Raw genomic sequence first — 20,370 nt, forward strand, 5'->3', positions numbered from 1 at the left:
CGCCCCTCATACCCTGACACAATAGCACGAATAAAGCCGCGCGCATCTCTGTCGAGGCACCGGCAAGCGATGTGGGTAAGATGCTGAGTCGAGCTCGCACTCTTCATGGAGCCTCGTCCCTCTTCACCTTCCTCCAGAAGCCCTGGAAAAGGAAAACTTGTTTGTCCTGCATCATCAAGATTGTTGGGCTAACAAGGCGCTGGCCACCATGTTTAGTCTGACAAGGACCCTGGTTTGCGCCCCAAGTGGAATTTTCTCCGCCGGCGAGCCTCGCAAGCAGCATTCCGGCCCGCCCGGGTTGCGGTTAATCCCCTGCTAGGGTATTCAATGATGCTCCTAGGCTCCGACGCCGGTGTCAATGATTTCGGTCAATCTACAGAGTGCAGATATCTTTGCTTCGGGGCGATTGTCGAATTCCACCACGAGAGGCGAGTCCCAGTCGCCTTGTCGAGATTGGCGGCGTGAATGGATACAGTGACAGGGGTGAGAGTTGCAAGAGCTTGCAAATCTATGCCGCCGAAGATGTTGTCCAGTTTCCTCAGTCCTCACTGAGAGATTGGCACAGGCTGATAGTTGTCTCAATTCTACAGCTTCGCTATGCGACCCTGACGACCAGGAGTACGCGTTTGGCTAGAGATCCCTAGATGTTGTAGACCTGGGTTCGGAGGGTGACAGCTGACAGATTCGGAAGAGTTCCTGGCTTGTAGAAGCACGCCGATCCGGGAGTATCGGCCGAGCCTAAATCGTGAAACTGTAGGCTGCCGTTGGGATAGACGGAGTCGCCTGTCTTTTCTTTGTTTACCCCCAAGCCACCGCACCATCTCCACCGAAATTCCTCCGAACAACCCAACTTGACGGGCCCATCCTCGTTAGTGTACCATAGTAGCACCGCAAGCTCGGATCGGCCTGGATGAAATCAATTGACGGATGGATCGCTTCGTTGATCTTTGATTTTGCGCAGAAAGCGAGTATCGGGCCGGGCTAAACGCCCTCATTCGTAATCAACATGGTCATATTTTATGCGCCGGCTGATCCGCGACAAGAAAATTCGCTGTCCGAAGCTCCTATGTTGGGCTGATAAATCCTCAACCGTCAAGATCATCGATGCAAAGGATCTGCGGCTAAAACTTTTGACCACCGACGGCTCTTCTGACGGCATCGTAAGGAACTAGCAAGAGCCGAACTTCGCACATTCTGAATTATAGTGACGTTGACAATGTGCCCTTTCTTATACTTTAGTTAGGGCATGGTCGCTGATCTCAAGGATCTCGAGGTCCGCGCCGACACAGTGAAAGGTTGGTACAGATTAGCCATAGATCGTGGCTTTCTCAACACTCGCATGTGGGATGAAATATCGCACGGCGCGATGGCCTGAGCGACTTCCGTCCTTAGGTTGTTCGGTTAACCGCACGTATGCTGTTGTCTGAGAGCCCGCTGTGCAGCAGCAGAGAAATAGCGCATCGCGTGAACGCTTTGATCGATTGTTGTAAGTCTGATTTGCCAACTTTTGATATGGTATCGATAATCCTGCGCTCTGTGGGAAACCTCGTCACAGATCTCTATCGATATTCTGCAATCGATCCATGGAGAATAAGCAAGCAGCATTAATTTCCGAAGGGAAGACGAACATGAAGAATGTCGAAAGCGGGGATCGAAATGTGATATCGTAGAGATGGAGCCCTGAATCCCTGCATGTTTTAACTTTGATTCCCAGAAAGCCCATTATTCCCATGCCCCGGTGATGTGGCACGAGCTCTTGGGATGATCTGCACGGGAGCACCCAAGCAAGAACTGGGGCTTTTCTGTTCCTTTGTTTCCATTGCTGTATGCATACACGCACTTTATGGGATGCGACAGATGCTTTCCCCTAGTGATCAGAAAAGACGGGATTTGACGCGTCCGAGTTTTGAATCGTCATTCTGGTGCTGCTGATGATGATGGCTTCACGGGAGTGCTTGTATGACGGTGTTCAAGGCGGCACGTGAACTCAACGGTTTTGCGACAACTGCATATCTGATAAGCCCAGCAAAGACGGAAACCTATTCATGCAAGTCGATAGTAAGGAATGCTGTATCAATATCCATTCCGGGCTTTTGGGATTCCCAGGCATTGATCAACAAGCGGATGAGATGCGGGGAAGTTGAAGCGTTGTTTCTACCTGCATAGTGGTTTTCGTGGCTGGGGCGTCCTTGTCTCCGGTCCCACAAACGCTGGTTCCACGGAATGGCCTGGCCGACGTATAGCATCGAGAGGCGGAGACCTACGATGACGAGGTTGAGCTGTAACTGAGATGAGATTAAATAAAGGTGCGTTCCACGAGCGAGCAGGTTGAAAAGAAACTACCTCGGGCGCTTGATTTGCCGCGCTTCTGGAGGAACCACACAACCACACAACCACACGCCGGCTCCTACCTACCTTTGGAAACGTTAGGGAACATGATCGGCCTGGTGTACCTTAAGGGAGACAGGGCTCTCCTGTTGCCTCGAGTCTATCCATACCTTAAGTGAGGTAAGGTAGTCTGGCAAGCCGCAACGGGGTTCACGAGAAGGTTAAAAAGGCCCTATGGACACCTTGAAAAACACGAGGTAGGCCGGCATTTGATGCCCGGCGCTTAGTCATCTGGGCCCCGCCAGGCGACAACTGGCGGTCGAAAGCCTACCCAAAGGGGACACTTAGGCGAGTAGCCGCACGTTGACGCAAGCCCCTCCCCGGTGGTAGTCGCGGGTGCGAGGTGGTACGTGCGTCGAGTCCACAATCAGCTAGTGCAATGCGGGTACCGAGCCAGAAAGCGGCGAGTGGGAGCGATGAGCGGTAGGGTCACTGTTCGGTGGGTGGGCATTGTGGGCCGGTTGAACAACCTGCCAACCAGGGAATCACGCGCCTTTGGCTGTTCCGTCCCACGGCCACGCTGAGGTGCCTCCCAGTGCCAGCGACAGTAGCCCGCGCAGTTTCCGTCCCAGCCCAGTCCAGTCCCGTCCCAGTCCCAGTCCCAGTCCCCAGTTTGCCTCCTCTGTCCGACCAACCGACCGACCGACCGAATACAGCCTCAAAGTTCTTCCATCTCATCATCATCCGCCATCCCACGCAACCCAAAAATTTGCGCCGCGACGCCGCATTCGACTCGTTCTGGGCTCCAGTGTCGCCGCCTTCCATCTGTGCAAGCGCGTTGCTTATCATTGTCGCCTGCACTCCGCTATCGCTGTCGCGTCAGCCGCAGCCATCCTTCCTTCAACCCATACCGTGCCTTGCGTCGCCCAAATCCCCGGCACCCGCCAATCGCGCGACCCGACCACCCCCTCCCATTTTGATGGCTCCCTGATCATCTCGTCCCTACGTCACCCGGGTACATCTCGTTGCCACAGATCATCGACGACGACGATACATATCTCGCACACGACCTCAAGACTTCTCGTCCCTGACCGACCTCTCGCCTGAGAGCCGCGCCCCATCTCAGGCGCGACCGAACGACGGGAAAGTGGCGCTCACCATCCTTAGCCAGACCGACGCTGAGCTTTCCCTCCAACAACATCTCGACCTCGCTCCCGACATCCTTAGTTACCCCCGTCTCACTACAGAGGGGGGCACCGAACCATTGATGATGGCACAACCCGTGCCTCATCATGCGACGGACAAGAAACGCGTCAAGGTCTACGAGCTGCGCAACAATGACTGGTTCGATCGCGGCACCGGCTTCTGTACCGCTGCTTTCATGCAGGTATGTTTATTCGCACGCACCTATGTTGTCGCGATATCGCCTTCTCCGCCGCCGGCGCCTATCTATTTATCAAAGTCTGATGCTAAACTGATGATACTCATCAGACGGAAGATGGCCAGCCTCGAGACCCCAGAGTCATAGTTGAATCCGAAGACCACCCTGACAGGCTTCTACTTGAGACCAAGATCTGCAAAGAGGATGGCTTCCAGAAGCAGCAAGGCAAGTTGCAAGGCGCCTCCGTGTGCGGCGCAGGTCGACTGACTCGAAATAATAGAGACTCTCATCGTTTGGACAGAACCCAGCAATGGCATCGACATGGCCCTCTCGTTCCAGGAGGCTGATGGCTGTGCACTGATTTGGTAAGCGCTGGTTTCGCATCTCAGCTGTGAACTTTTGTCGCTCACTATGGCTCCTTGTAATAGGAAATTTGTCAACAGCGTGCAGCAGACTTTCCAGGGCGGCATGGCCGCTGCCGGTAAGTCGCGTGCTGGCGGGGAACGCTGTGGACGACCCCGATCTAACGTTCTCCACTCAGACGACAGTCTTTCCGACGATCTGGCCATGGAAATGCCCAGCACCATTAGCCTTCCCCCTGCCGAAATAGGGAACCTACAGGAAATTGAGACCAGTATGCGCATCATGAGTCAGACAGTCAATGGACGAGACGCACTGGCAAAGTGCATTATGGGCGAGGACTACATCGGCAAGCTGATTCCTCTGGTTGAGATGGCCGAAGATCTCGAGAGCCTCTCAGACTTGCACCGACTGTGCAACATCATGAAGACTGTCATCCTACTCAACGACACCACCATAATAGAACATGCCGTATCCGACGAGTGTGTTCTTGGCGTCGTAGGCGCTCTCGAATACGACCCCGATTTCCCAAGCCACAAAGCCAATCATCGCCACTGGCTAGATAACCAAGGACGATACAAGGAGGTTGTACCGATCCAGGACGATCAGATCAGGCGGAAAATCCATCAGACTTACCGACTTCAGTATTTGAAGGACGTTGTACTAGCGCGCATATTGGATGATCCGACTTTCTCCGTTCTCAACTCTCTGATTTTCTTCAACCAAGTGGATATTGTCCAGCATCTACAAGGGAATGGAAAGTTTCTCGATGATCTTTTCGGCATCTTCAAAGCAACGCAAACAGATCAGAGACGCAAGAAGGAGGCTGTTCTTTTCATTCAGCAGTGCTGCGCCATTGCCAAGAATTTGCAGCCGCCGGCTCGTCAAACTCTTTACAACAACTTCATCGGTCACGGCCTGCTTCAGGTCATCAACTTCGGCCTGCGTCATCCCGACGTGAGTGTACGGGTCGGTGCGACCGATGTCCTCGTGTCCCTGATAGACCACGATCCGCACATGATTCGGGGCACCATTTATCGACAACTCCATGAAAACCAACCGCCCTTGACAGATTCGCTCATTGATTTATTGCTGGTAGAAGTCGATCTTGGCGTCAAGGCACAAATTTCGGATGCCTTGAAGGTCCTTCTTGACCAGGGCCCTCCGCTTCAGTCGCAGGAGGCTTTCGCAAAAGCGAATGGGGAGTTCACAGGCCGACGGCCTCCGGCAGTACTAGAATCTCAGCACGAGCTGTTTCTCAACAACTTTTACTCAGGTTCATCAGCACAACGGCTCTTTAGGCCTCTCACCGATCTTCAAGGTCGCACCGATATGGCTTTCCCATTGCAACAAGCGTCAATGTTCACGTACCTCATTGAAATACTCGGCTTCTTCATCAGGCAACACAAACAAAGCAGATCATTCGTCCATAAACATGATCTGCTTCGGCGAATTGCTCAGCTATTTGCCTCTCCGGAGAAATATCTCCGACTAGGTAGGTGCTGAGTTGTAAAATCAGTCTCATGCTTTACTAACCATGACTGTCAGTTGCCATTCGCTTCTTCCGTAACCTAGCAGGGATGCAAGATGTCGACTACGACAGGCAAATCATGGAGCACGGCATCTTGGAGCCACTGCTCAATATGGTTTTCCAATCTATGCACCGGGACAATCTCCTCAGCTCAGCCTGTGTCGAGTTTTTCGTGTTCGTCACTGGACAAGAGCACAGAAAGGAGATGAACAAATTTCTCGTCCACCACTATCGTGAGCGGCTAGTCGATCTGAGTTACATGGAAACTTTCCGCAACGTTCTAGTGCTCTACGACCAAACTCAAGGCCACACCGCCGAATTCTACACGGAATCAGAAGAGGATCTTGCGAGGCGGACGGCCAACCCTAATCAGAGGATGATGGAACATATCTCCATTGACCAAGCCGAAGAGGATTACTTCAACACCTCGGACGACGAAGATGGACCTGAGAGCAGGGCTTTCGACAAGTTGCAGCCAACAAATGGCTCAGCAGTATTTACACCAGCATCAAAACCGCTGGTTGATTATCCTTCAGATGAAGAGGTGGATGAGAACGCCGACCCCGAGGTCTTGCCAACGTCTGGCGAGAAGCAGGACGGAGCGGATGGCGCTTCTGACACGAGCAGTGAATCATCCTCCGTGGCACCACCAGAACGACTTTCTGAAAAGAGACGTCGCGAGGAGGATGACGACGACGAGCTTGGTAAGCTGATGCAGAACAAACGCAGAAACAGCAGTTCTGCAGGGTCAAATGCGTCAATGACATCAAGTATGGTCAGAAGGAAGAAGAATTTTGCGGATCGGTCAAACACAGCAACGCCGAAAAAAATTGCTATCAGCATATCACCTTCAGTGAAAAGTGGCGGGACGGCAAGGTCGGACGATGAATCCTGAGCGTTTTCCCCCGGCGTTTACTGCATGGCAGATTGCAGATACGACTGGCGATGACTGTTTCCATCATGCTTTAACTAGGGACGGGCGAGTTTGGGGGCGGTGAGGCGTTATTATCACAGTTCACGACATGGGAAATCGAGAAGAGTAACCAGAACTAGCTAGAGAGCCAGAGGGTGCCGCGAGGAGAGAGAGAGAGAGAGAGAGAGAGGCTAGAAGAAGTTTCAAGTGTTGTCGTGCAGGACGGCAATTTGACATTCAGAGTGCGCCGACAAGAGAGGGGACCCCCCTTTTGGTGAGAGAAAGAAAGGGAGAAGAAAAGAGGACAAGTCCCATCGCGGTATGGGCTCTGCGGGCTGGAATCGCCAAAGTAGCATCGTGTACCATATTTGTTGAAGTTGCTTCGACCGGGCTCTGCGGCCGGCGAGCCTGTTTCTACAAGGCTTTTTCACCCGGATCTGGGTGCCTACGTTCCAACACTCCTCCGAGCAAATACCAATTTGGATTGAACCAACTCTCGAGTCTCGTGCCGTAGATTGAACGCGAGAGAATTTCCCCCAACCTCACCTGGCTCAAGTGCGTGAACATGCTCATGTTCTTGTCACCCAATGAATTGTATTTACTGCTTCGCCATAAGTGTGTATTTCAAAGACGGCTTGTCGTTGGCCCTCATGGTCTCTAGTTGAACACGCATTCTATATTGGCTCGTTTACATGTACATGTACAGTTGCCCTCAAAGCTCTATATTTACACCCTGTATACACATATTTGTCCACCTAATTTTTGTTGTGAATCCAACGTGGCGTCTTACACGGGCTCATCGTTGAGAGCCTATCCCTCTATCTAAGCGTGGTCGAGCTCCACGAGAACGCTCTCTTGACCGGCTGCGACTCGGTCTCTTTCGCCCCAGACATTGTTACAGGGTTCAGAGGCACCTCGCCCTTATTCTGGACCCTTCTAGCCAGGGTCGGAAGCGCAGGAGGAGCAACATTGTCCTCTTCCTCGCTCGTCATGTCAAACTCCTGCTCCTCCTCAAACGCCTTGGGTTCGAGGCTGTCGGCCTTGCCGGTAGCCTTTGACTTGAACTTGCTCTGAGACATGGCGCTGAGGAGAACCTCATTGACCTCAATCTTATGGTCCCGGGTTTCCGCGACCAAGGCCTTGCAAGCGTCGTGGACGAGGGCCATGATCTCAAGATCGGACTGCTTGAGCTCCTCGGCCTTGTCGGCCTCGGAGCTCTTCCTGAGGTAGTGGATGGCCCAGTAGAGGCGATGTCTTATCTCCCTCGAAGTGCGGTACTCGCGCGTCTTGAGCTCGGCGAGGAGCCAGCGCACCTTGTCGTACTCGTGCCGGATCACGTAGGCGGCGAGGAGGTTGCTGAAGTTGTAGACGCTGTAGCAGAGATCGCCGCGGCCGTTGATCTCGGCCGCGATGATGCAAAAGGTGATCATCTCCCGGTAGTTGCGAAGTTCCTGACAGATGCGGGCGGCGCGGTTGAAAAGGCCGTCGTCAATGTGGAGGTTCTTGCTGCGGAGGTCGTCGAAGACGGCCTTCAGGTACGGGAAGGGCCGTCCTCGGCCGTCTTCTCCCGCTAGCCCTTTGTGATGATCTCCAATTTCCTCGAGCTGGCTGAAAACGATTGGGTACATGGCCTCCTTCGTATCGCAACCTTCAGATTGGGCGCTACTCAAGAGTGCCACGGCCTGTCTGCTTCTGGGGCCCTCGAGCTGGACAATAGCTGTGATCGCCAGCTTGAGACACCGACTCGTGTGTCCCATGCCGTTGTGTAACGCACGCTTGTAAAGAGCCAGCACACTGTTCCACTTCCCGATCTGCGCATCCGCTCTCATGGATTCGAAGGCAGTCACCTCGTGGGCAGGGCTCACCATGTAAGCCTTGAGCCGGACTTGTTTTGAACGGTGGCCTGTGGCACAAGAGAGGTTTTTGAAGCATTGCTCGAGGCCCGGGAAGGCAGTGCTGATACCAGCACCCCTCATGGCACGATATAGGTCGGACAGCTGGTCCTTGTTGTACTTCCAGTCTCTCTTGCAACTGACCAACATTGCGGTCCAGAATCTGCCATCGGTGGTGTACCCCGCATCCATACAGAACATCAGCCATCGCTTCAGTGCCTGCATGTCGCGACATTTCGCATGCCTGTCAGCGATGAATGTGACTAGCTGGCGATCAAGACCTAATCCGAATTCTGGAATATACGTTTCCATGAATGTCTCGACTTCGCCCCACGTATGAGTCTTCGCATAGGTCTCTAGTACTGCCGCAAATGTGCGCTTGAAGTGCCGTTCGTTGTGAGAGTTGGCTGTTTGCATCTTTTTCATCGCCTCGAAATCGCTGAGAACTCCGGCCCAATCCCCCTGGTTGGCCTTTTGCAGGGCGAATTGGCCGAATATCTCAACATCGTGTTGAACTTCTGGGTATAAAGATGCAAGTTCCTCCATTAACAAATGTGCTCTCTCGGCTTGTTTAGCCTCGATGCAAATCCGCACCATCTTCGATCGAATTTCAAGAGTGTTTTGAACACCGTAAAAGTCGTTTCCCCTTGCGTCTTCAAAAAGCTGAAGCGTCTCAGTGAAGTTGCGTGTCGAGTTCCAATACACCCACAACAAGTCTCTCAACCATTTCCTCGGCATCTCCCAACCATCGCGCTCCCTCAGCTGGTTGAATGTGTGGAGAACCTCGCGACATTCGTAACCTCGGGAGGTAACAACCGAATGAACAATGTCCATGCATAGACGCTTAGAGTACGCAGAGGTCTTCCTCAACTTGGCAAAAATTTCGATGAATGTGTCGATGGCCAATTTGTGCTGCTGGTGCTCGAAAAGTTGCATCATGAACCAGACAATGGTTCCAAGCTTGTCGTGGTTCCAAGTGGAAACTTGTTGAAAGACTTGAACAACGTCAATAGGGCATTTCACCTCCAGGGCACGGCTGATTAAATCTTTGCCCACTTTCACATAGCCAGATCGTATTTTCGATTGTTCCAGCGGAGGTAGTTGCAAGTTGCCCACATACAGACTTGCCGCTAATTGTAATCGTTCGGGGGGGTCTTGGTTCTTAGCAGACTGTTGCGTCTTTTGGGGAACCAAAATTTCGGTGACCTCAAGAACACACTGTGCCAACACGTCGTTCTCAGTGGCTACGTTATGATGTACCGCAAACTCCAGAATTTGTCCGGCGATTCTGAAGTTGTTCCTCCGATGACAAGCTGTTGACAGCAGCGAAGACAACTCTGAAAACCAATCAGGCAAGGCTTGCGACTGGTCCACGAACCTGTAGGCTCGACGAACAAGATTCAGGGCTGCGTGTGGAATTCCTTGCCTGAGCTGTGGAGACGTCGAATTGAGAAGCAGCTCCTCTAGCCCAGCAGTCTGTGCAATGTCATCAGGGTGGTCCCTAATCACACATTCTACAGCCAGATCAATGGCGTTCGTTTCTCCTGGCCATCCATTCGGCCGATCTCTAATTGACCTCAAAACGCTGTCTTCAATAGACATGTCCTGTATCGCAGAGACTGAGGACGGGAATCGAGACCAAAAAGGGTCATGACTATGTTTCTTCGCAGCATCTGTGGCCGGCCGGCCACTGTCCTGTATTGCGCCTCTCTGGTCTGACGGCTTTTGGGAAAGATCTTGTTCGCTCGTTGCCCTCGTTGGCCGTCGTGCATCTGGACCGGTTTCGTTGACGTGTTGATCCAAGTATGAGCTGTCAAATGCCAATCTTCCGTGGTCGTGAGTAGAAGTGCGACTTCGAGAGCGCGCTGGCCAGCTGATGAGGCTTGGATCGGTGGCGACTTCTTCCTGGAGGGCCTCGAGGGCAACGACCCCGCTGGAGCTGTACCGCTTCAAAGACTTCAATCTCCTGCCATTTTCGACCGCAGATCGTGCTATCTTGATTCGCTGGCGACGCTCTTCCGCTAAGAGGACGAGAGAGCAAGAAGTTCCGAAGAGAAGACCTCGAAGTGCATGGATCGCGGCTTTTGAGGGAACGGGGGCGGGGGCGGACATTGTGCGAGCTCAACAATGGCCATGGTCGTTTTCGACTCGATTATCGGATCATTTCGCAGCCGGAGGGGATCAGTCGCAGGTATCGCAATGTTGAGCGCGGTTGCCAATGGGTCGTCGAGACTGCTAGTCAAACGTTGAAGGGCCCTTGTCGAATCTACGCCCACTGTCGTACCACCTCGGCCTTTGCTACGCGGTCGTTTGCCCGCTAACCCGCTAACGGCTGTCAGAGTGAAAGGAGACATGGTTGCTCCGCTCCGCGTCGTCCGCTCCGCGTCACCTTAGTCATCAGCGGGTCATGTTACCCGAACCCGAACCCGAACGTCAGCCTCACTCGTGACTTTCTTCACTAGACGGGCTGCCTTGTTCGACGCGAGAAGCTTCTGAGATGCCTTGAGGTAGAATCAAGACAGTATGGGAGCGCTTACCAACCAGCATCTCTCCTTGGCGAATAATGTTCATCCTTCTGCCCAAAAATTTCACGGTGCGGAGATGTGCAGGACACCGGAGACTTCATTTGGTCCGAATGCTCGAAATCATGCCCGGCTACCTGCAGCCCGCAAAGGGCAGTGCGAATCGTCGGGTTTAAGGCCGGTGATTAGCGTCTTCCGTGGAAGCTAAGGTGGTAGGTGGTTTGCAGACCTCGTGCAAGGTTTCCCAGACTTGGAGACTGGCGCAGGAGCTAACTCTAAAAATCCGCATATCCAATTGGACTTGCAGCGCCTGAAGAGACTGGACGAGCTACCCATGAGATCATCTGTGCCTGGATCTCCGGCCTGCCCTCCCAACTGAGGGGTCCTGCCTCCTGTCATGCTGCCTTTCGTTCGTCCATTTTCGTCCGGAGGGGGAAAGAGCGGTCGGTGACAGTTGAACCCCCTGCCTTGCTGCTCTTAGTCTTTCTCACGAAAAGACATAAATCGACTGTCTCCTCGCATGTTCCATCCTCCAATCAATCCATTGACCTGATTTCATCCTAAACTTCTCTCGTTCTGGGCTGCATTCAACTTACTTCCTCATATATCACACACTGCCTATCATCATGTCGGCCCTACCCATGGCACCTCCGCCCAAGAGCCCTTTGGCTCGTTACCGCATTCTCTCTCCGACGGCTTCCGTTCGAGTGAGCCCTTTATGCTTGGGCTCCATGAATTTCGGCGATGCCTGGTAAATTACCACCTGTGAGACGTGTATACCTCTTTCTAACGACTGTCTCAGGAAGGGATACATGGGAACCTGTGATCAAAATACTGTCGATGAGATTCTTGACTTCTTTCATGAGCAGGGTGGCAACTTCATCGACACCGCCAACAACTACCAATTCGAAGAGTCGGAAACTTGGATCGGAGAATGGATGAAGAAGAGAGGTGTCCGTGACCAGATGGGTAAGTTCGGTCACCTTTTTCAACAGAAGCCATATCTAAGTCGTTTACAGTTATTGCAACCAAGTACACCACGAACTTCCAGGCCGGTCCCAAAGCGCCGGGCATCATGGCCAACTTCACCGGTAACGGATCCAAGAGTTTGCACACGTCTGTCGAGGCAAGCTTGCGCAAGCTGCAAACCGACTACATTGACCTGGTGAGTAGTTTTGTCTCTCATCTTTCAAGTGACGTCACTTACACCGTATAGCTCTATGTGCACTGGTGGGACTATTCTACCTCTATTCCGGAGCTGATGCAGTCCCTCAACAGCCTCGTCATCAGCGGCAAGGTCCTCTTTCTCGGTATCAGCGACACTCCCGCTTGGATCGTCAGGTAGGTAACAGAAGGAGTTTGTCCTCTCAAAGAAGCAAGACTGACTTCCCCATCAGCAAGGCCAATGAATATGCGAGAAACCATGGACTACGCCAATTCTCAGTCTACCAAGGTCGATGGTCTGCTGCCTCGAGAGACTTCGAGCGAGAGATCATTCCGATGGCCAAGGCCGAAGGTTTGCAACGCTTTCAAAGTGGTACTGGAATACACCCTCTGACATCTGATTAGGAATGAGCTTGGCACCCTGGGGCGCGCTCGGCGGTGGCGTGAGTATTCCTGAGAAGCCTTCTGTTACCTTTTTCAAGAAGAGCAGCACTAACTTTGAACAGGCTTTCAAGACGGAAGAGCAACGCAAGTCCCAGGATGGCCGCAAAGTTCAGGCTAGCGAAGCGCAAATCAAGATCAGTCAGGTCCTGGAAAAGATCGCCAAGGCCAAGGGCACAATCATCACGAGTGTTGCTTTGGCTTATGTCTTGCAAAAGACGCCTTACGTCTTCCCCATCGTTGGTGGCCGCACTGTCGATCATCTGAAGCAAAATATTGAGGCCTTGGCTCTCAATCTCTCCGATGAAGAGATTCAGGATATCGAAGGAGCTGTCCCGTTCGACATGGGTTTCCCCCACAACTTCCTGTGGAGGGAGAAGGTCCCATCGAATCCTGGGGAGATCTGGTTATTGAACATGGCAGGAACTTTCGATTATGTTCCAGAGCCCAAGGCTATCGCACCTAAGGAAGGTGGAAAGTAGTACTATCGAGTGAGGACTCAGTACCAAAGGTGGCAGCCAGCAGACTACTGAAAAGCTATTGAAGAGCAACAAGGACCGTTAACGATATTACTCTGCCGATTACCTGACACAATCCCAAACATAGTTTTAGCCCAACCCCGTTCCAATTTGTGATGTCGAATGTAACTGAGAGTAGCAGACAGATAACGACCAGGTTTGTAGTCAATTTATTTGAGGCTCTGCAACTCAGCATGCAGTTTATGTTGCCTGAAGGCCAATCACCATCCATTCTGTTCACTTCGCTCCGCTTCGCTTATGCAGTCATGAGGCAGATACCTACTTTACTGGCATTGCTAACCCCTGGCAATTAGTCACGAGTTTTTTTTTTAAAGGACTGGGGCATGGTAAATCTGACGTCCTGTACCCTTCTTACACCTTACTGTTTGTGTTGTTTGGCGCACATCTTAGAAGCAGTCACAAGCGGCGCATGACAGCAGAATCCGGACTGATGGAGGAGAATCCACGTTGTTTGGGTAACAGATTGTAGAGCGAAGCTACGTGGAGGACATGTAGAGTGAGTTGCGATCCAGCCAATACGTCAAGCCAAAGACGGCATTGCTTGCATCTACTTGCTTCCCAGTGACTTCTTAAATACACTCATTCCAGCAACCTTTATGCTCTATGACTCTGGAAATCACGTCACCAGCGAGATATTGTTGTGCCCTGGTTCCACAGCCATGGAAGGTGCGGCGTAGGGCACCTCAAGCACCGCCTGCTGTAGCTCGGAAAGCATGCATTGGCTCCAGCACGCGCTCCTTCCTTGAAAACCTCATCAGCTAACCTAAGGTGCCGGTGCACACTTTTGAAGTATTCTTGGGCTCATTCTGCCCTGGTTTACCTAGTGCTCGATGTCACGCGTTTAGTCATTCTCCCTTCTCACCCTCCTTGCTTTATGACACCCCTCCCGCTGGTCCTTGGTTCTGTCCAAACTATCACTGCTGACCAAGGACCACAATTGAGAATCATTTTACGAAGAGGAGACGACTTGTCTACGTCAAGGGAAACAGTCAGTGCTTCTAGCAGAGGACAATCACCCAGATAGGTACCTGGAAAGCTTCGGAACATCCTCTGCTGGACATCATTGTGACTGTTTCAATCACCAGGCGGCTCGCGATTTTCGATAAACGGCACAGCGAAACAACAAACAGATCTGATCCAAGGCGTACCACTCAAAGCAAGCCTACGCAGACACGTTCTCGTTCAACCATGTCGTCGTGAGTCCGGATGCCTGCCTCCTGGAGTTAGCTTAACTTAAATGACAGGCCTCAAGATTCGCCAAAGAATTCATCCGTTTTTAAAGATAATGGCATCCCCACCGAAAAGCAAACATCCCAGTTCGAGCCCCATAAGTCATTGCATGCGATTGATGGAGGGTCACTGGTCGACTACATCAGATACAGCTTCCCAAAGCCTCTACACGATGTCAATCCCAACGTCTTTGCTGATGTTTCCGTGAAGGTCGAGGAGTCTGACCAGGACTTTGAGGGGTTAGATTTTATTACACACGACGGAAGCCATCCGCTGCCTAGTACCGAGGAGAGTCTTGCGATTGATGAATCGCAGTCCCAGAGAAAGGAAAACACCACGCCCCTTGACTCTGACTACAGTTTTTCGCCTCACCCAAAATCGAGTAGTCGATTCGATCGCAACGAAGGTATGTCTCATACAATGTGATCGGAAGTCTTCTGACAGCTTTGCCAGCATGGAATATTGCCGAACATGTACGTGCTGAAAGTCGACATCCTCCCACTGCCGTTAAGACATTGAGTCCCTTCAAGAGACAACGTGGAAGGCCCTCATCAAAGTTTTACAAAAAGATAACTGTTGAGAATTACAAGACGTTATCAGCGCCGGGAACTTTACCCCTGCATCAGAGTATCAGGGATGGCTTTGACACAGGGGAAACCGACGTTTCTGGCAAGCCACAGAGCACCAAACGGCGAAAGAGATCCCCGGCTCCGCCCGGAATTGGGCCTCTTTCTGTGTCTTTTGGCATCAAACCTACAACATTTCGAAGTATCACCAAGGGTTTGAGAAGGCGTGAAAAATTTGTGATCGACCCTGATCTACTTAGGAATACCGAAGTCAAGGCAACATCCAAAGCAGTCAATCTATTGGGAATGCAACAGTCTCCAGGGAAAACCGCCCCCACTAATTTCCATCACACCAAGACGAATGCTATCACTAGAGAGTCTGGAAGCCCAAGAGTCTTGCCCCCCCTGCGAACCATCGAAGTAGGGCCAGCGAACAGGGAACTAAGACACCGTACCAATATCTTGCCCATTGTCTCTGACCTCGCTAAAGACATCGATCACGCGAGACATTCGACACTGGAGTCAGACGGAGCAAGTGGATTTTCTCCGGATGATTTCCACCTAGGTACCTCGTTCATCTCGCGGGAGACTTCAGATATGGGGCAGCATGACGTTAAGGAAAGAGATAACAATATTGACGATATGTTCGACGACGAGCTTGGTTTGAATGAGGCGGCAGCGACAGACAGTGCAACACCGACCGGCACCAGTAAGATGAAGCCAGGCGCTGGACGCAGGAGGTTGTCTAGTCTTATGAGCACCGGGAAGACGTACGTTAAAGGAGAAACCCGAAAGGTTTCGCCACCGTTGGCTGGATCTGTGTTGCACGGAAGACCTGCCACTTGGGCTGGCGCATTCGGGGACCTAAGACCACGTCCCATCAAAGCCTTGCCCCGCGAGAACAGGAATTTGGGATCCAAGACCACGACATACCCGGTTACACTGTAGCAGCATGCTGAGGATGTAGATATGCATGTGAATCTCGGGAGTGCGGAGGGAAGAGAGTTAAGCTTGATCATCATGGTTGTGTACATAGCGTCCTCTCCGGGACCCGGACTTTTGGGAGAATTAGCTTGATGGAGGCTACCAAGATATATCAACAGCCACGCTTCTCACCCAATACCATGGGTATCATCTGATATAATACATACCAGGCTTTTCCGTTACCCTCTCGGTCCGTTTAAATGAAATGCTTGCATATGTAAACCACCTCAAACGCCATGCGCCCACAAATCTTGTAAGATTCCATCACAGGTTCCTAAAGTCCGTAGTCGATCACTTCGCGCCCTTGCCCTTGGCTTCCGTTTCGCCAAGCTCACGAATGAACACGCTCGCCTTGCCCTCGGCGCTGTAGTCCTCCATGCCTGTTTCGAAGCCTGGGCAGACACCAACGGCAAGATATTTACCATCCTTGGAGAAAGCCAGGGCCGCAACACTGTCGGGGAACTTTTGGTATTGCTTCATCCTGCGCTTGGCCTCGGCGTCCCACAAAGCGACGGTCCCGTCACCACCACCCGAAGCAAAGGTGCCGTAGACCGGGTGGAACGTCATGGCGTTGACCGGGTACACAATGTCGCCCTCGCCATCAGGCGCAGCCGCGCGATGGCACTTGAAGGCGTACTTGCGAGCCTGGGACTCGGCTGAATCCTCGAACCACTCGACGGCGACGCGACCCTCGATGCTGCTGGTGGCGTAGCCGGCGTCGTTGGGCATGCAGGAGATGGCGCGGGTAAGGAATTTGAGGGACGACTCGCGCTGCTGCCAGGGCTTGATGTCGTGGGGGCCGGGTTCGGCGAAGAGGGCGGGAATGTTGGTCAGGTCGTAAATGTTGACGAGGCGCGCGGTCATGGCGACGACAACCTTTGAGGGGCTAGCTGCCAGGGCATGGGGTTTTCCGGGCAGCTGAACGGTGATGTTCGTATCAGAGGGCGACTTTGCGTTATGGATCTGGAGGGTCATGTCCCAGGAGGCGGAGATAAGGAGTGCTGCGAGGTTGTTTAGACGGCTTGTTGGCTACATATAGGCAAAGCGGTGACACCACTTACAGTGCTCTGGGCTGTAGACTACGCATCGTGCAGGTGCGTTGTGTTGCGCAACGACTTGCTTCTCTTCTGTCTCCAGGTCGATCCTAGATATAAAGCGTCAGCTTCACCCAATAGTCAAAGGAAAGCTTTGGAAAACGCCGTACTTGTAGACGCAGTGGTCTAAACACGCGGCGTAGGCCTCGTTGTCTGTCGCGCCAAAGATCACGTCGAGGATAGGCGCCCGAAACTCAATGGCTTTGAGAAGTGTGCCCGGCGCATCTTCACCTCCGCTATGTGTGTCGTAGAGATAGATCTTCTTGTCCCAGCAGGACACCAGGAGTCTGGTGGGAGAGTCGGGCGCATACGAGAGCGAGGAGATGGCGTCACTAGGCGGTTGCGCCAGCTCGAATTGGGATGCTGAGAAGGGATCAGTAGCTGGATAATGTTTCCCGACTGAGTTTAGAGATCGGAATCCTTCAGGAACTCACCAGGTGCCATTTTGGGGTTGTTGTTCTGATGTTGTTGAAGCTCTTACGATGAGGTAGCTCTTTGCGCCTCTAACAACAAGCAGCTCTTGGTGTACCTGAATGTTAGCTTCTTGGGTTCTGGGGTCTGTTTACCTGAACAATTTGGTTGGAGGGGCGCTCACGTGGCGATAAGAGAAGCAGCGTTTATCGGTCGAATCAGCATCAATTCTGCCGTGGACTACCGCTCGGAAAGCACCCCCCACCATTGTTCGGATTTCTGCGATTTGTGAACCGCAGTAGCAAAATTGTGACTCGATCGCCCAATCACCAACGTAACGCCGCTCAACCCCCAAGGCCGCCTCTTTTACGCTTTTCGACGTCGCCCCCGAGCAACCGATCCCACCCCGATATCGAGACCGACGAGTAGGCGGAATATCCACCGAGCACAGAGGAAACAAGCCATCCAGAGACCGGAGGAACGTGTAAAAAGCCCGCGCGCCTTCTTTTGCACCCCGCCCCTCCACACCTGTCGGCCGACCACCTTCAACAACAACACCCAACCGCCACCACCAACCTTCGTACTCGACGACTTCGAGAACCAGTAGCCAAGATGGCGGAACCGAACTACAGTCACTTTCGATACTTCGAAAACAAGTACCCCGAGATCGATGAGTTCGTCATGGTCAACGTCAAGCAGGTTTGTGCCCCGCCGGCCCAACGCACACCGCGAGCCGAACCGACCAAACCCACTGGGTCCCGGTGGACAGGAAGGCTACAGGAAAGAAGGAACAATCGGGTCTGACTGGTGTACAGATTGCCGAGATGGGTGCCTACGTCAAGCTTCTCGAGTACGACAATATTGACGGCATGATTCTGCTTTCTGAGCTCTCGAGACGTCGTATCAGAAGTATCCAGAAGCTCATCCGTGTGGGCCGTAACGAGGTCGTCGTCGTCCTGCGTGTCGACAAGGAGAAGGGTTATATCGATCTTTCAAAGCGTCGTGTGTCGCCAGAGGATATCATCAAGTGCGAGGAGCGGTACAACAAGGGCAAGATGGTTCACTCCATCATGCGCCATGTCGCCGAGAAGACCCTTACCCCGATCGAACAGCTCTACGAGACCATCGCATGGCCTCTCAACAAGAAGTACGGCCATGCGATTGACGCCTTCAAGCTGTCTATCACGTGAGTTGGAACTACCTGTAGTAATGGCAGGAGGAATTAAGAGTACTAATGCGTAAGGACAGCAACGCCGAGGTCTGGAACGACGCCACCTTCCCCAGCGAGGCCGTTTCCGAGGAGTTGAAGTCATATATCGCGAAGCGTCTCACCCCCCAACCTACGAAGGTCCGTGCCGACGTCGAGGTCACTTGCTTCGGATACGAGGGTATCGACGCCGTCAAGAACGCCCTGCGCACCGCTGAGGCGCGCAACGACGACCAGACCCAGGTCAAGGTCAGACTTGTGTCCCCTCCCCTGTACGTTCTGACCAGCACGTGCCTGGACAAGAACCTCGGTATCTCACGCCTCGAGGAGGCCATTGTCGAGATCCGCAACAGTATCGAGGCTGCCGGCGGCTCTTTGGTGGTGAAGATGGAGCCTAAGGCCGTTACGGAGAGCGACGACGCCGAGCTGCAGGCTCTCATGGAGAAGAGGGAGCGCGAGAACGCCGAGGTCAGCGGTGACGAGAGTGTCAGCGAGAGCGACGACAACCCGGAGGTTTAGATTTTTCTTGGAGTCAACGTCATCACAACAAAAAAGGGGCGGCTGGTAGAATGAGCGTACTGGCAGGCTGGGAATCCAGAGTGATCCTAATGAGACGACCAAAAAAGAGTCCAAACATTTCAAAAACCTTTTTTCCAACGCTGAGTGTGAGTGAGCGACGGAGAGATGATTAGCCTCCATGATCATCACGGTCGACCAACTCATGCTGTGTATTCGGGCACTCCGAGTCGACGAGGGTATGAGATTCTTCGCCTTTGCCACTCAAACCAGCCACGGCAGTCTTCCCCGGCAAGGCTCGACAATTAATGACTCCCAGTGATATTCCCATCTGCAACTTTGCCCTCCGATAACCCGATTTGCATAGCCCACTTACTGCATGACACTTGTACATTTGCGATGCGGTCGACGCGGATGTCAATGCCATCATTGCGATGGTCTAGATATTAGATTTTCCGCGTGGAAAAGGGAGCTCCTGACAGGGTCACTGAAGTATACACGTGTGCCAACTCCATTATGAGATACAAGAGCACAAAATAGCTAATAGCTGATGTTGGTTATTGTTGATCTACGTTTCTACTTTCGCTTTGAAATATGTCAAAGTTTTCTTCTCTTAGCGTCTATAACAGGACGCTGACCTGCGTTCGCCAGGGCTTCATCGTTTAGTCCAGGAGCTTCACAACAGCTCTCCACACTCAAATCAGTTCAATGAGCTAACTTGGGTGCGACTTGAATGGGGAATAATTCCATGCTGTGGGTTTATTCGTCTTGTTGTCGCCTTCGAAGCTTCTGCATCAATGAACAACTGGCCGGAAATTAGGTTGACTTTGAAGATGAAGCTTAAGCAAGTAGCTGAGACTATGTAGAAAGAGCAGAGCCAAGATCATTTCGTATAATCAGTATTGTTGGTCATTCTCTCCTCGTTTCGACTCCCGAACAGTGGCGATTCAACAGTCATCCCTGAGTCCTCTATCCTAAACAGGTGGAATTCGAGAGAATTCGCGATTCCACATGAATCGGACCGCTTTCAATATCGCTCCTTAAGATCGATTCACAAAATTTTATCGTAGATTAGGTTGTTTCGCGCTGACGATGGCGCCAGTATCCTCTCTACCTTAAGGTAATGGAACGTACGGCGAAAATGTAAGATAAGATAAGAGATAAGATAAGAACATGGGATGATGGAGCTCGAAACCTTCGTCGCGACAATTCTATCTGACAACAGGACAGGCAGCTCTGTCTCCAAGACACAACGCGGCAATCCTCCGCGACATTTTCACGAAATTTTGCG

General features: G+C 52.4%; 6 protein-coding genes across 6 annotated transcripts; 4 read left to right on the plus strand and 2 right to left on the minus strand.

Annotated features, from left to right (window-relative positions):
* Positions 1-3,598: 3,598 nt before the first annotated feature.
* Positions 3,599-6,495, plus strand: CORC01_09477 (uncharacterized protein; the record flags this gene model as incomplete). The annotated part of the gene is made up of 6 exons (XM_022621106.1): positions 3,599-3,715; positions 3,820-3,956; positions 4,018-4,074; positions 4,138-4,190; positions 4,251-5,564; positions 5,618-6,495. The coding sequence occupies 6 exons, from the start codon at positions 3,599-3,601 to the stop codon at positions 6,493-6,495; spliced, it is 2,556 nt and encodes an 851-aa protein (XP_022472378.1).
* Positions 6,496-7,331: 836 nt separating this feature from the next.
* On the minus strand, positions 7,332-10,517 carry CORC01_09478 (uncharacterized protein; the record flags this gene model as incomplete). Its single annotated transcript, XM_022621107.1, has 1 exon — positions 7,332-10,517. One exon carries the CDS (start codon positions 10,515-10,517, stop codon positions 7,332-7,334), a length of 3,186 nt encoding a protein of 1,061 aa, XP_022472379.1.
* A 1,036-nt stretch (positions 10,518-11,553) lies between these two features.
* Positions 11,554-13,014, plus strand: CORC01_09479 (aldo/keto reductase; the record flags this gene model as incomplete). The annotated part of the gene is made up of 7 exons (XM_022621108.1): positions 11,554-11,678; positions 11,730-11,896; positions 11,947-12,092; positions 12,144-12,268; positions 12,325-12,443; positions 12,497-12,534; positions 12,598-13,014. 7 exons carry the CDS (start codon positions 11,554-11,556, stop codon positions 13,012-13,014), a joined length of 1,137 nt encoding a protein of 378 aa, XP_022472380.1.
* A 1,356-nt stretch (positions 13,015-14,370) lies between these two features.
* Positions 14,371-15,815, plus strand: CORC01_09480 (uncharacterized protein; the record flags this gene model as incomplete). Its single annotated transcript, XM_022621109.1, has 3 exons — positions 14,371-14,707; positions 14,755-15,480; positions 15,520-15,815. Coding segments are annotated over 3 exons (1,359 nt in total), but the record flags the coding sequence as incomplete, so codon positions are not given.
* Positions 15,816-16,142: 327 nt separating this feature from the next.
* Positions 16,143-17,389, minus strand: CORC01_09481 (WD domain-containing protein; the record flags this gene model as incomplete). Its single annotated transcript, XM_022621110.1, has 4 exons — positions 16,143-16,852; positions 16,913-16,995; positions 17,056-17,308; positions 17,380-17,389. 4 exons carry the CDS (start codon positions 17,387-17,389, stop codon positions 16,143-16,145), a joined length of 1,056 nt encoding a protein of 351 aa, XP_022472382.1.
* A 579-nt stretch (positions 17,390-17,968) lies between these two features.
* CORC01_09482 (eukaryotic translation initiation factor 2 alpha subunit) lies at positions 17,969-19,082 on the plus strand (the record flags this gene model as incomplete). Its single annotated transcript, XM_022621111.1, has 3 exons — positions 17,969-18,055; positions 18,172-18,542; positions 18,605-19,082. The coding sequence occupies 3 exons, from the start codon at positions 17,969-17,971 to the stop codon at positions 19,080-19,082; spliced, it is 936 nt and encodes a 311-aa protein (XP_022472383.1).
* Between the last annotated feature and the right edge of the window lie 1,288 nt (positions 19,083-20,370).

The sequence above is a fragment of the Colletotrichum orchidophilum genome (genome assembly GCF_001831195.1).
Source record: "Colletotrichum orchidophilum strain IMI 309357 chromosome Unknown Scaffold_86.1, whole genome shotgun sequence".
NCBI classification, from domain to species: Eukaryota; Fungi; Ascomycota; class Sordariomycetes; order Glomerellales; family Glomerellaceae; genus Colletotrichum; species Colletotrichum orchidophilum.